This window comes from Coptis chinensis, chromosome 4 (genome assembly GCF_015680905.1).
Source record: "Coptis chinensis isolate HL-2020 chromosome 4, ASM1568090v1, whole genome shotgun sequence".
NCBI classification, from domain to species: Eukaryota; Viridiplantae; Streptophyta; class Magnoliopsida; order Ranunculales; family Ranunculaceae; genus Coptis; species Coptis chinensis.
The window spans coordinates 5,912,315-5,926,601 of record NC_141459.1 but is presented as its reverse complement, the minus strand read 5'-3'; the positions used below and the strand labels follow the sequence as shown (position 1 = coordinate 5,926,601).

The following is a 14,287-nucleotide window of genomic DNA, read 5'->3' as shown; positions in this document are numbered from 1 at the left end:
TTTTCACAAAAAGCAAACCCAGTAACATGTTGATCAATCTCGGATGTTTCTATTTTTATCAATCTGCTTTCTAATATTGATCCAGTAGACACATTATTACCGTAGCTTTGTATATTTGAAGTGCTATACTCCCGTGACTATCTTATAAGTATAACTATTAGGACATCTCCAATGGGGGCCTCCACGTAGACTCCATGTAGGTGTTATTAGGATTTTACAACTCTAATTGCATACGTACTATTGTATAGCCTATAAATATCCACACTCTGTAGTCCCCGGCCAATAGAAAAGTGTAAAAAAAATTGGATTTTACACTCGGACGCTCTCTTTAATTTAAACGTCCGAGTTAAAAAATTGCAAATTATGACTTTAGAACTAGAAAGGGACGTGACTTAAAGTGACGTCCGGAATTTTTTGTTCAGACGTTGGTTAAAGTGTCGCCCGAGCTATTTATCGACTTATAGCGAGACAGAGAATTTCCCCCCTCCTCTATCAACTAATAGTCTATTACCTACGGTATACCACCCCCATTGGAAAGAGTTTTTTGACACTTGGAGTATAAACTTTACACTCTATATGGTTTACACCCCCAATTGGAGATGCCCATTATAAGTAGAAAACACGTACTGATTTTCTATTATATATAGTTCAAGTTAAGATTGTCCAAGTTGTCTCGGATATCCACGTGATGTGTTGTCACACCATTTAACATGGCATTTTTTAAGGGATACATTATCTCAATAGGCCAGAGAGAACAAGTATATTGCTCCTAGATTTGCCGATATGGACTTATTGTTTCCTTAGGACTATCTAATCTAAAATCCAATGCTTTCTTTTCAGAATGATTTTTTTAAAGGTAGTTAAGTTTTGAAATTTATAATAAGTTATGGAGATGTAGTTTATTAGATATATATACGCCTATCTCAGATCTCAAAGAGAGTATAATTTATGTTGGCTCGCTGAAAATTCTCCAGCCAAAGGTAACAATTATGCATTTTATGGCCGCGGCAACAACCAAACCACTCCCTAATGGCATGCAAAACGTAAGTATTACACTACCTAAGTCTTACTCCTAATGAATTTAAGGTCGGTAAACATTAAATTCTCCATAAAGGTAACGATTATGCATTTTATGGCGTGGCAAGAAACAAACCACTCCCTAATGGCGTGCAAAATGTTCAAGTATTACACTACCTAAGTCTTACTCCTAATGAATTTAAGATCAGTAAACGTTTCATTGTGGTATCAGTTAGCACTTTGCATTGACTTATGTATATGAATAGGTAGCGTAGTATCTTATGCTAAGAGGGTTACTGTTATACCCAAGATATTCAGTTGGCTTAGAGGATCTGTGGTGCTTTAGATATGAGAATTTGGGGTTGGGTAAGAGTAGTTGGTTAGGGTTTCTTCTGTGTTAGGGGTTGGGGAATTTATTAGTAGTTAATTAAATGTGGTTAAAAGTGTTTGATAGTTAGTCTGACTGGGATTTATTTTAAAATATCTTGATATATTAATGAGCTTATATTTTTTTTTGTACTGGTAATGAATATTTAGTTGTTTTGTTTGATTATTTAGATGTGTTATGGCATTAATATCTACTCTCTTTGGAAAGATAATGGCTATTGATATTTAAGAAACCATGTTTAAATCTACTATACTCTTTTTCTCTCAATTATTTCTCGACTTTTATTTCATTTGGTTAATATGTTGGAACCATAACTTGATTTGAATTTTAATGAGTGATATGATGTGATATTGGTTCGATGATAGGTGTACCTCAAATTACTTCACTGCATATTGCCTATTGGTAATGTTATCATGATGTGTTTCAATAGAGGACGGAAGAACCATCTTACTTGGTTTTTCTCTTGAGAGTACTTCCACAGTGCGTTGTTATTGGCTTATTGCCTTTTCACTTTAGGAAAAAGTTGGGAGCACAAATTCTCATTCCGACACTGTCCCCGTTTGAACAATGAAATAGCAATTTGGATTTGATACATCGCAAGTTTTTCAAGAAAATGTTTCTTTTGATTATGATGCACAATTTCGGAGAAACTTAAAGTACATACAAATTTGAATGTGATGGCTATGCTATCCCAGCCTGCAGTGGATGTTATGTAGAACTTTGGTTGTTTGTCCAACGCAAGGTTTGTGCAAAAAGCTTCAATTACAATCTTGGTTTTGACAAACTCATGCGTTTTCAATTCATCGGCAATTATGAGACTTTGACGAGTTTTCGATTTTTACCAACTTTTATATGTTTTGCAGAGCCTTAAAAGTAATGCATTTCAGTCAAGGATCTCAAGTGTTACTCTTAAGGGATTTGCTTATTTCGTAGAAGCGTGTTTGTATTTTTCTTTCTCTTTTCATTTCCACTCTACCAAGGGAGTAATTATTGTATTTTTCTTATTAACATTTTGACAAAGCAGTTATTCTTCACTTTGTATGTTTGCCATGTAAGATAGGGTCTTCAACAAAATTTATTTATAATCGAGTAATTGACAACTCTAACATAATTTTATAAAATAATTTAGAAAAAAAAACTTGGCACACAAAAGTATGTTACCGTACTTTTTTTTAAATATTTATTTGTCATCTACGTGCAGAACAATAGATTAAAAGCTGCACTGCTGGTTTTTTACTGCTAACGTTTTTCCCTTCTAATTTTAACACAAAAAAAATTAGTGTATGTTCGTTAGTTGCTATAAAAGTTTCTTCAACACCATGAAACCTTTCAAGCCGTAAATGAATCGTAACCTCTCTCACTTTCGTTCCAGTCTCTGTAACTCCCATAAAAAACTTGGAGCCTCTCACTTTTGGCATAGTTATATTGAAAATCATAATATGAAACATAAACAATTGAAAATATCCATTGTTTACTTCTTTGTTGTGCGGTCCTAGGGAATAGAAAGTGCATAAAAAAGAAGATTTGCCAATACACTTAGTTCCAGTCCCATTATTTTCTTTTTGCATGTGTAAGTGTCATGTAGTTTGTTTATTTTTTGCACTACTATAAATAAACTTACTTTTAATACTACTGTTTTCTGTTGCCTTAAATTTTCTTCAGTCATAGAATCAAACGATGGTCAAGTTATATCTATGGTGAAAATTTTGTTGAACATGCATGGAGACTCTTTATTTTGACTCCAGAGTACTAAATGATAGGAAACCAACATATGGAAGAAAACTTCGTTTTAAGACATTTGAAGATGAGGTTTTTATTCAACATGACACCTTTGACATATAGAAGTTCCATCTATTGGAAACAATATTAGAGTTTTAATACCCGGTCCAACAATTTTTTTTCTTTACGAAGAACACTACCATTTTTCCCAATACACCGGTTTGTATTAAGGATGTTTCTATAATCAAATTGTTGCCGCTTGACAAAATGTTTCTATAATCATCTAACTAGACATAGCATAGTGCTTATGCACAATGAATCACGCTTATAATTAGGGCAGGGAATCGGGTCGGGTAGACCCGAATTCGACCTGACCTGATTACCGAATATATCGGGTTCGAGTCGATTTTTATATCCGTTTATGTAATCGGGTCGGATTTGGGTTTGGGTATGTCGGGTTCGGATATAATTTTTGGGCTGTTTTTTAATTTTTAGTGTTATCCGATCGGGTTAGTCGGGTTCGGGTCGGGTTCGGATATTAAATTTCGAATACAATCGGGTTCAGGTTCGAATTCGAATATTATGAAACTATTCAAATTTGGATTCGGATATAGCCATATCCGACCCGAACCCGACCGGATCCTTGCCCTACTTATAATGCCTCTGCACTCCTTCACCATGCACTATGCACCTGGTCTTAACTACTCAATCATTACACTTAATTTGACTATCAAAGAACCAATATTCCATTACATTATGTTAATCAAGTTGAAACCCAAAACCTGCAAAAGTTATGCATGTGGCGTTGGGTGCTAATAATATTTTCATAATGGGGACCAATAACCAATGTAAGAATTCAGCGATACAACTAGCTAGAATCCATATTTTCTTCCTTTTATCGCCTCCATACATACAAATGGTTTGAAAAAATCAACACTCCAACATTTGAATCATTCAATCTCCATGCACATGAAATAAGATCAACATTATATTGAAAGCTTTTAAATTGTAATCTTGGTGCATAACCATTTTCCGGAAAGCTATTATTTACACATTCAATTCACTCCAAATATTAACAGTGTCCAATGCATTTTTTCTAATTGTTTCCAAATGTGATCGTTTCTAAATAAATAAATAAATACATAAAATTTATTTTTTTTTAAAATTAGCTACAAATTCTTTCTCTGTCCAAACTACCTACTTATTTAAACAACAACAAAAGGGCTGATGGTAGAGCATAATAATTCGAATCGAATTAAGAATACAACTAGGGTATTGAAGTGTTTTTTTTTTCTTATTGAACTTTTTAATTTACTATTCTAATTTACATGCGTTCATTCTTTTCCCCAATTTTTTTTCCTAGCACGTGCAACGCACGTGCCCGTTTACTAGTTAATATAGGTAGGATACTACTAGAATAACTGCGATGCTGCAATGGGGTGTGAGCGGAGAGCCATAGATGGAGGGGTAGAGAGAAGGTACATTCAAACCCAACTCAATAGTTCGTTCTGCTCACAGAATATGGGCATTTATATTTTATTATAAGAGTATATAACTTCATAGAGAAAGTGATCAAGTAAGATGAAGCAGCTTATAGTTAAGATTTAAGAGAATGCGTTGGGAATGAAGTATTTAGAGTATATTTAGCACTGCCGATGAAAGAGTTACTCTAACACGGTACATAGTACAAACCACTGCCTACTGTTAGTATCTCCCCTTGCAGAAAGGGTCATTAGCCCACACGCAGACAGAATGAATACTTCTTTTCACAGATCCAAAAGTGGATATATATACTCAATGGTGTTCTTATAACACTTCGGCATGGACACTGGAGAACGAGACCTTTGCTTCTGGTGAATTGCAATATCTTCTCTATATGGTCCTCAGTAAGATTTTTGCACCAGTTGATAGTCAGATTCTCAAGCACCGATGAATTTAACAGCATGAACTGTACAAATCCTAATTCATGTTGCACTCCCTTGACTCCAGCTTTCACAAATTTCAGGTGAGTAAATATATTTTCCTCTTCCTGTAACCGCTCATTCCAAAAGTCTTCTTCGTACAAAAGAGCATTCTTTCAGTTACAAGCGACCTGAAAACGTCAGTAAAAGTAAGTAAACAAATAGAACTAAAATTTGCACCTACTGCTAGTCTAATTTTAAGTTGTTGCAGAAAAGTACCTACTACAAAATACTCACTATAATATCTAATTCCTTCAGATATGGTGCGCTTCTACAGAGGCAGAGAACAGCAAGAACTTGTTTCAAGTCTTCCCAATTGACAACCAATATGACGGATTTGAGGTGACTACAAGTTCCTGGTAATCCCTCTCTTGCAGTATTGATTGGGGAAAGCTGGAACCAGCAAAGAGAGAAAAGAACAGTCCCTAAACCCAGCAACTAAATTGTATGAAAACATATAGGTATGCTGTATGCAAAAGAAACTTACCTCTGTGAACGGATATTCAATATTAATTTCCTGGATTTCATCCCATGAAATTCTTCCAACCTCAATGATGTACTTGCAGAGAGCCCGAGAGGCCATATGCGAATGCTCGCATATTCAAGTTTTGGGGTATTCTGAAATTTGAGGCTCTCACAATCCCCCCGGCCTAATGAAGAACTTTCGTAGATTTGGAGAATTAATATTGAGCCTAGTCAAGGATTTGCAATGCCAAACTCTTAGATAAAAAAGAAGGGGGCTCTTGATGACCAGACTTTCAATTGTGTCACTTGTTATAAAGTCTAAGGAAAGTTAGCCGATTAAATCCATTAAATTGGGATGATAATTTCAACTCGCAGCGTCCTAATTTAAGCTCCTGTAAATTCTGACAACAGAAGAGGCAAGTCGGCACCTGATAGGAATCCGACCTCTTCAAAACAAGGGCTAGATGCGTCAATGTATTCTTTAAAGAAACGAATGCAATCCATCTATCATCGTCAGAGCAACCACGATTTAAGTAGTTACTGGTTTTAAAGTTGGAAAGCATACCTTCATGAAGCAAAAGAACATTATTAACTATTGTCACCAGTTCAGTGTCTTCTATGATTCCTTTCTTAGAATTGATACTGGCCTCCAGCATCAAATGTTAGATTTGGAGTAGACCTCCTGGCTCCATCTGTGTTTCCAACTTCTTGATAACAAACTTGTTTTTACAGCATCCCTCGTCAGTAAAAGCTTGATAATTTCACCAATCAATTCATCATGTAAATCGCTGAACCTATCTAAATTCTCCACGGAACCAGTTTTTTCGTTATACTCAAGGTTACTAGACATTTCCTTCATCCCACAACTTTGTCTAGCCAGATGAATTACCTACAAACAAATTAGGAAGTGGAGTAAATAAAAAGTCAGAGATACAATTCTTTTGGGTGCAAGCGGAAATTGGAGACGCACAACCACTTATTACCTGCTTGTATAAACTTGAAGTTTACAGTTCATACGCTTCTCACTTCATAATTCACAGTAACTGAAAGCACGCTATATATATAAACTAGATATTTGTACCTACCAGACTCAAATAGTCAAATGCATGCAGTAATCATCATTATTTCACTTCCTAGATACATGTTTATTTGGACTTCATATACATACCAATTTAATGGATTTGATTGCCTAACTTTACTGGGATGGGATGAACTATTTAGACGTTGTTGTTTCAAAGATAGTCCTTTCTAAATATACATATGGTCAGCTCGAAGCTATTTAGAAAGGGTGGATCATTTTAGAGAAAGTATTGGTCATAAAGTAGTGCTAATAGTTGAGAGAGTTTCAATAGTTCAATGATAGTTTAACGGTTCAACCTAAAAGGACAGCATCCAGCTAAGAACCAAGTTGTCAATTCTGCACTAATTTTTGTAATCCTGAATCCTGATTGCTATATGCACTATATATAACGCTCCAGCAATGACCAAATCTTGAAACATGATCAGTCCGACTAGCTAATGTTTTCTTTTAGAACGCCATGCAGTCCTATTACTTGAATAACTTGAAAATTGACACTATGGGAGTTTCCCTCTTAACAAAAAAATATAATTGGGGGGATCCATAACTTGGAGCAAATGCAATTGAGAGAAAATTTAACTACTTCAGGCCGGAGAATTTAACCTCTGCGCTTGATGAGGCTCTCTTCAACTGTAACATTTTCTCTAATGCATGCACTAGTCCTGGTTCCTTGTGATCATTTCTTCCCCATTTGATGCTCATGGTCTCAAGCACAACAGCATTTAGCAAGATGAACTGTGCCAATCCGAGTTCAAACTTCAGTCCCTTGAAACCGGTCCAGCTCATGGTTTTAAGATGATGCAGTATATGTTCTTTGTGTATGCGTGTTTCCCAGAAATGTCCATCATACGAAAGGTCCTTCGGTTTGATACTTTTCCCCTGAATATTAACATCAAAAGCAAAATGATACAGAGTAGTTATTAGTTATTACTTGTAGCTTCACACAACAGGACTAAGTCTTACTGTCTTGGAAAATACTTACAACGATAGTTAACTCCTCCAGATAAGGCGAACTTCTACACAAGTATATAATGGGAAAGATTTGCTTCAAATGTTCAAAATTGATATGCTTGTGGACTGACTTGAGGTGATTATATGTAAACTGTGACCTCTCTAGAGTCAATCAGCCGGACAATACTAGAAGCACAAAAAGAAAGAGTATTTACTAAAGACAACACGAGAATTGTTAGAAACTTGATACAAGAACCAGAACTTTACCTCCATGAAGGAGTGAACAACGCTTAGGTCGTGAATATTGACTAGTCCATCAGGCACTTCATCGAACCTGACTGTTGTACTCAGGGGCGGAAACCAAGTGGTGATGGCAGCACTTTCTAGTTTTGCTGTATTTTGGAATTGGACGTGTTTGTAAGTCCCCATAATAGTACACTTCTAGAGATTTGGAGCGAGAACATTAACATTCGTTAACGAATCGCAAAACATAACGCTGAGCTGCTTGTATTTCCGAGGGCACTTCACAACCAAACTTTCAAATGACTCATTTGTTGCGGTCACAAGGATAAGTTCAAGAACAATAAGATGACTAAAGCGTTGAAACTGAGAAGGTAAACTTATTATGCAGTTACCCAACTTTATGTTTCTCAAAGTTTCACAAGCATAAAGAGAAGACTACACCTGATGGGGTGGTTTCTGCCTATGGAACAGAAGCACCAAGTGGCTTAACGTTTTCCTTGATAGCATGCATCCATTGATCGACATCAGAGCCACTGCACCACAATCTAAAAAGTTTCTGATTTCAAACTTGGAAATCACATCGTTATGAAGAAAAAGAACCTTAGCAACAAAGTTCATCAGATTAGTGTCTTTTAGTTCAAATACAAGATTGTGCATAGACATCCACCTATACCTCCAACATTTTGACAAGAAACTCGTCTTAACAGCATCCCTTATCTGCGAACTCTCAAGTACTAAATTGCACACCTCTTTCGGTAAACTGCTAATCCTATCCAATCTCTGATTACTAACCATTGCTCGTGTCCTTCAGTTTACCTTGACCTAAACATACAAAAACCAAAAACATATTGCTGACTTTCTTGTTCTATGTATGTACAGATCCCAAACATCCAGTCAACATTTCTAAATGAACTAACCAGATTTTGATCTAAGGCTGTACTACATCGTGCATAAAAAAAATTCAACATGAACTGATTGTTAAGAAATCAAGTGAAATACAAAAACGTACCTTATTAATTTTGATAAAATGAAATGAGATCTAAACAACAAAAATGGAAGAGTGGTAGAGAAGTCTGTTCACGTCATTAAATTTGGATAAACCCTAAAATATATCTAACGAGAGGTTACTTGCAGTCTTAAAATTCTTCAACTTCTCAAATTTAGAGTGCCTTGAATCCGAAATTCCAAAAAAATAGATTACCTCTATTTTAGGAATTTGTAGATTTCGACAAAGTTTTTACCCACTATGGACTGAGAATTGAACCGTTGCTTGTGGTTCAATTTGAGTTTTCTGTTCTTCTTTTATACTTCAATGTTCCCTAGGTAGTGATCATACACATATCGAGCCCAAGGTCTGGGACATTACCCAAACCAAACATTTCGGACTCCCTCACTTGAACACGATGAGAGCTTTCACCAAAGCAGATGCTCTCAAAGTTTTACTTTCTAATGATATTCTGTTTTGCAGTTTCCATTAATTTTATTCCAACGTGGTAAGTTTTCTTTTATTGAGCCTTCGTTAATAGTTTTATTTCTTTTAGATGGTTGTTTTTGAATGCTTATATGTCTTGTACAGTTCAACATTGTGTCTAGTTCATAAATCATTGTAGTCAAAAGCATCAGAAGATAACTCAAATGGTTTTTGTTCTGTTCTATGTAGGTCTTAAAGAAAAATAAGAACATACAAGAAATGACAAGTGATATTCTCCCTATCCCTAAGAGAGCTACTTTTGAGAGCTTCAATAGGATTAGTTCTTTGCCAAAGGAAGTAATCTCCGAAATCCTTGAGCGTCTGCCGATAAGGCAGGCTGTGAAGACGAGTTTGTTATCAAGTAGTTGGCGGAACAGATGGAGGTCGACACAAGTACATTGATGATTGATCTGGTTAACTTTGTCACTGCTGCACTTTTTCTTCACAATGGTATGGTTACAAAATTTGAAGTCAACAACTTCTTACACACACAGTTGCTCTGACGTTGATCGATGGATTACAGTCTTATCAAGACAGAATTTAAACGACTTCGCGCTTCTATTCAATGCGTATGCGTGGGACACCTATCGGGTTCCTGCTTGTCTCTTCTCTCTTCGGACTTTGAGAACTCTGGCTTTCAAAGGTTGCACATTGAGATTACCTTCTCAATTTGAAGGATTTAACAATGTTGTTGTTCTTAAACTTTTATCTGTGACCATAATGGACGAGACATTTGAGAATCTGGTTCTCAAGATCCCACTTCTCCCAACGCTGCATATCCATTTTTGCATATCATTGACGCATTTGAACTTTGACATTCCAAATCGATCTGTTACTAGTTCAGATTTCCGGGCCTTGTCAGAGCATCAATTTTCGTAACACACCTAATATCAGACGTGCAACCTTTGGTAGCACCTTACTTGTGGCGACACAAGGTGCAGATTAAATGAAGTTCTTGGAGGGCTTACTGCTGTTCGATAAATAACCATAGACCATCCTTACCTGGAGCCCTGGAGGTAAATCTTTTTACTAGTCCAAATCAAAATTTAATTGAACAGAGTTGCTCAGTATGTTATTCACTTAATTGTTATTGTTGTTTGCCAGTTTCTTACAATGGATACTGCACCAGAGAGATTAGATATTGATTTTGATCGTCTCACATACATAGAATTATTTGCCAACTTTAAGGATTTGAAAGAAATTGTAGTTGTTCTTTGCTTGTGCAGAAGCTCACCTGCGTCTGAGAATTTTGAATATTATGGTATGTCATATCGAATGTGAGAATTTGGTTTGTTGCAAACATTTTAGATTTGATAGGCGATGTTTGATGACTTGGATGTTTCTAGGTTGTCTGCGATAGACAATCTATGCTACATTACAAGGCAACTATTGGGCAACACTATTATGCAAAGAAGATGTTCTCCATGGCCTTCGAACTTTGAGCTTATCTAGGTTCACGGGTGGACGGCATGAAGTGGCATTTACGGAGTTCGTCCTGTTTAGTACTATGGTGCTAGAGACTCTTACTATCAAATGGAAAAAAGGTTGCGCCAAGAAATCGCACGTAGTGGAGAAGATAAAGCAGTTCAAGAGATCTTCATCAAAAGCGAACGTCAGATTCTCCAGCCAAGCATAAGGTTTCGGGTCGAAGACCTATGCATTCTACTGTTGGTCAAGAACTAGGAGAATCAACAGAAGAGGTAACTCTTCATCATAAACTGTATTCTTTGATTGAAGCGCTGCTATTCCTTTTGTCAATACAATAATAAAAGATTAAAAGTAGATAACAACAATGCATTCTGCGCAAATACTGTAAACATGGCTCAATCCATTAATCATTCTGTACTCTCCATTAATCATTCTGTAGGCTACATGGCGCAACTGATCACAGTTATGATAAGTTTTATTGCTAATCAATGGATTGAACCAGATCATTCATATGCAACTCCTCAATTATTCATGTTGCCTTTCCTAGAAGCATATCGTATCAAATCGATCAAGAAGTTCAGACCACACGTCATTCTTATCATGCATTCATGCTTACGTTTTTTAGTTCAGAAAAGCAATCAACCAAAAAAAACAAACAAGTGTTCAATAAAAGAATATATGTTGACAGATAGTGTATTTGTTACCACGTCCTTTAATATGCAAACCATAACAGAGAAGTTTGGTAGAACTTCGATGAATCCCAGACGAAGATACAGCTTGATTTTCAATTTATCACAAATCATCAGGTAATAGAAACTAGAAAGCCTTTAGTTAATAAATGGTGTTCCAGAAGAGGATTGTCATGAAATAAACAAAATTTTTGATTGAACGCTTCAACATACTATGCTTAGCTGGAGAATATGACCTTTGCTTTTGTTGAAGATCTCTGGAACTGCATCATCTTCTCCACTACAAGCAATTTTCCCTCTGGAAGAAGACCACTTTTTTCCCATTTAATTGTGAAAGTCTTAAGCACCATAGATTTCAGCAGGATGAACTTCGTAAATCCACATTCATGTAGCCCTCCTGTGAACCCAACTATGCTCACTGTTTCAAGACTATGGAAAACGTCTTGTTTGCATAGTAATGCTTCCCAAAACTGTGTGTTATATAACAACAGAGACTGTCTACCGCAGATCACCTACAAATATCCATGTTAGACATCAATTACAATTATATTCTACATGGCGTATCAAATCTCAGATGCTTCCGATAAGTTTTCTAGTTCGAGATACTCACTGCGTATGTAACTGTCAAACTTTTCAGAAATGGCGAGCTTCTCAACAAGCAAAGAACGGCAACAATTTCTTTAAAATCTTCAAAGTTGACAACTAATTCAAGAGCTGTGAGATGATCAAAATTAAAGTTCAATCTCTCTGGTGCAGTTTCCATCTTCAAAAACTGGCCAACAACAATAACAAAGAATAGTCTTTAGTGATTAAGTGTGTGTAATAGATATTTAACTCAGACCACCAAAATGTTTTTACCTCGAGAAAGGGATGGAAAATGAATATGACTTGAATTGCACTAAGCCCTCCAAGAACTTCATCTAACCTGCACCTTGAATTGGACCCAGGAAATTTTATGCAGACGGCTGCACTGGTGACATTTGGTGTGTTTTGAAAATTGACGTTCTCGAAAGGCCCACAAATCCAAAGTTCATTAAGATTTGGAGCGTTAAGGTTGAAACGAGTCAAAGATTCACAGGAGAAGATTCTCAGCGTTTGGAGAAGTGGAATCTTGAGAACCAAATTCTCAAGAGACTCGTTCGTTATGGTCACATGAAAAATTTCAAGATAAGTAAGATTACAAAATCCATGGCATTGAGATGGTAATTTTATTATGCAACCTTCCAAATTCAATTTTCTCAGAGTCTGACAATAGAAGAGACATGCAGGCACCTGATAGGGGTTCTGCTGATTGAACACAAGAACCAAGTGGTTTAAATTTTCTCTTGATAAGACTAGAATCCATCGATCAACATCAGAGCAACCATGCATTAAGAAGTTATTGACTTCAAACTTGGAAATTATACCATTGTGAAGTAAAAGTGCATTAGTAACAAACTTCACCTGATCACTATCTTTTTGTGCTTCTGCCGGGAGAGAGCGAGCGTCAAATACAAGATTCGGCATAGACATCCATCTGTACCTCCAACTACTTGACAACAAACTCGTCTTCACAGCTTCCCTTATAGGCAGGCGATGGAGGATGTCGACCATTACTTCTTCAGGCAAACTGCTAATCTTATCTAAACTATAGAGCATATCAGTTGACATTATTGCCTTCTATATTATAGTTTCTGAAACACCTATATATGAACAGTACTTAAAGAAAAACAACACTGCAATATAGGGCACTTTATAACGTTAAATATCAAAGAAAAACACTAAACATATCGAAGTCTGAACTTACGACCGTTCCCCTTGTTGAACAAAAATCCCTTTTTTAGTGTTTTTCTTCTTATAGAGGACGAGGTTAATGGAAATTTGTAATTAGCAAAGCCTTGCTAATATGGTACGGGCCCACTCGGACTCATGCTGGGGATTGGCCGATTGGGCACTATTATGGGCAATGAAAAGAATGTTTTCCATGGCCTTCGGACTTTGAGCTTATCTGGGTTCACGGGAGGACCGGAGGACGGCATGAAGTGGCATTTACGGAAGCTATTTGTTTGAACACCTTGGTTTCTGGTAAACTGAAAATTAATCAGTAGCACCTTCGTGTATATTAATCAGGTGCTTGGAAGTTGGAATGGCTCGTGAAAATGAAACTTGACCCAAGTATATGAATTCTATCTTTGTCATTTGTGCTTTGCTCGTTAGTCAAGCATTAGTTTAATTTCTATTGGCTAATTAAACTTATGGAATACTTTGGACTCTGGAGTGCCAATAAGTTCAGCTGTAAATTAAACGCGATAGAAACGAAGTGTGGTTTGAACTTTGAACCTGTCGATTTGATTCTTTTGGAAAAGGAAATACAAACAGATGAAGAGTTGCATATGATTGGACAAAGTTATTATATGTTTGCTTCGAGTTCTGAGTTCAAAGAATCAGTCCCAAAAGACATCCGTTTAGGCTCTTGCCTAACTGAAAAATATGAGCAATTCGTACACAATATCAGTCTCATCACAATTGAGTAAGCGTTGTCTTTCCATCTCACATGCAACGAACTTAAGCTTATCTTCCCACAGCGCACTCTAGCTTGTTTATATAAAGCTCAGTTTGCACGGGGCCGGACATGTTGAATTACGAATTGTAAAGGCCAAGTCCTACATAGTATAGTTACCTCTTCTGCAACCGCCAAGCTGTCTCTAAGTAGACGAACATATGCAAGCCAGCAAGAGTCAGGACCACCTGGTAAGTGCAAGCGCCACCAGCTCACAAAGTGGAGACAACTGATTTGCATTCACATAAAAAACATGCACGCCATAATTTGTCAATAGTCGAACGAAAGAATGATCTTCAGTAGCCCTAATTTATCCCACGTCAAAAAACACAGATGTG

General features: G+C 36.5%; 2 protein-coding genes, 2 long non-coding RNA genes and 1 pseudogene across 5 annotated transcripts; 2 read left to right on the top strand and 3 right to left on the bottom strand.

The window, feature by feature from the left end:
• Window positions 1-4,741: 4,741 nt before the first annotated feature.
• Window positions 4,742-5,698, bottom strand: LOC147501456 (uncharacterized). Its single transcript, XR_015221387.1, has 3 exons — window positions 5,573-5,698; window positions 5,323-5,478; window positions 4,742-5,216 (listed from the first exon to the last, which is right to left on the bottom strand). It is a non-coding gene; the product is annotated as an uncharacterized LOC147501456 (long non-coding RNA).
• On the top strand, window positions 5,107-5,866 carry LOC147501455 (uncharacterized). The gene is made up of 3 exons (XR_015221389.1): window positions 5,107-5,234; window positions 5,344-5,690; window positions 5,756-5,866. It is a non-coding gene; the product is annotated as an uncharacterized LOC147501455 (long non-coding RNA).
• A 441-nt stretch (window positions 5,867-6,307) lies between these two features.
• On the bottom strand, window positions 6,308-9,363 carry LOC147501454 (F-box/FBD/LRR-repeat protein At1g13570-like; annotated as a pseudogene). Its single transcript, XR_015221388.1, has 5 exons — window positions 9,024-9,363; window positions 7,847-8,644; window positions 7,611-7,765; window positions 7,232-7,507; window positions 6,308-6,439 (listed from the first exon to the last, which is right to left on the bottom strand). The product of XR_015221388.1 is annotated as an F-box/FBD/LRR-repeat protein At1g13570-like (transcript).
• A 149-nt stretch (window positions 9,364-9,512) lies between these two features.
• LOC147501453 (F-box/FBD/LRR-repeat protein At5g22700-like) lies at window positions 9,513-10,574 on the top strand. The gene is made up of 2 exons (XM_086604311.1): window positions 9,513-9,686; window positions 10,398-10,574. The coding sequence occupies exons 1-2, from the start codon at window positions 9,513-9,515 to the stop codon at window positions 10,572-10,574; spliced, it is 351 nt and encodes a 116-aa protein (XP_086460437.1).
• An 841-nt stretch (window positions 10,575-11,415) lies between these two features.
• LOC147501452 (F-box/FBD/LRR-repeat protein At1g13570-like) lies at window positions 11,416-14,199 on the bottom strand. Its single transcript, XM_086606510.1, has 3 exons — window positions 12,269-14,199; window positions 12,021-12,182; window positions 11,416-11,922 (listed from the first exon to the last, which is right to left on the bottom strand). The coding sequence occupies exons 1-3, from the start codon at window positions 13,058-13,060 to the stop codon at window positions 11,629-11,631; spliced, it is 1,248 nt and encodes a 415-aa protein (XP_086462636.1). The 5' UTR covers window positions 13,061-14,199; the 3' UTR covers window positions 11,416-11,628.
• Between the last annotated feature and the right edge of the window lie 88 nt (window positions 14,200-14,287).

Coding starts and splice junctions, on each gene's coding strand:
- LOC147501452 (XM_086606510.1), bottom strand. CDS start 13,060: ATGTCAACTGATATGCTCTATAGTTTAGATAAGATTAGCAGTTTGCCT. Junction 12,183..12,268: donor TTTTCCATCCCTTTCTCGAG/GTAAAAACATTT, acceptor GTTGTTGGCCAG/TTTTTGAAGATGGAAACTGC. Junction 11,923..12,020: donor GTTTGACAGTTACATACGCA/GTGAGTATCTCG, acceptor GGATATTTGTAG/GTGATCTGCGGTAGACAGTC.
- LOC147501453 (XM_086604311.1), top strand. CDS start 9,513: ATGACAAGTGATATTCTCCCTATCCCTAAGAGAGCTACTTTTGAGAGC. Junction 9,687..10,397: donor ACAGATGGAGGTCGACACAA/GTACATTGATGA, acceptor GTTGTTTGCCAG/TTTCTTACAATGGATACTGC.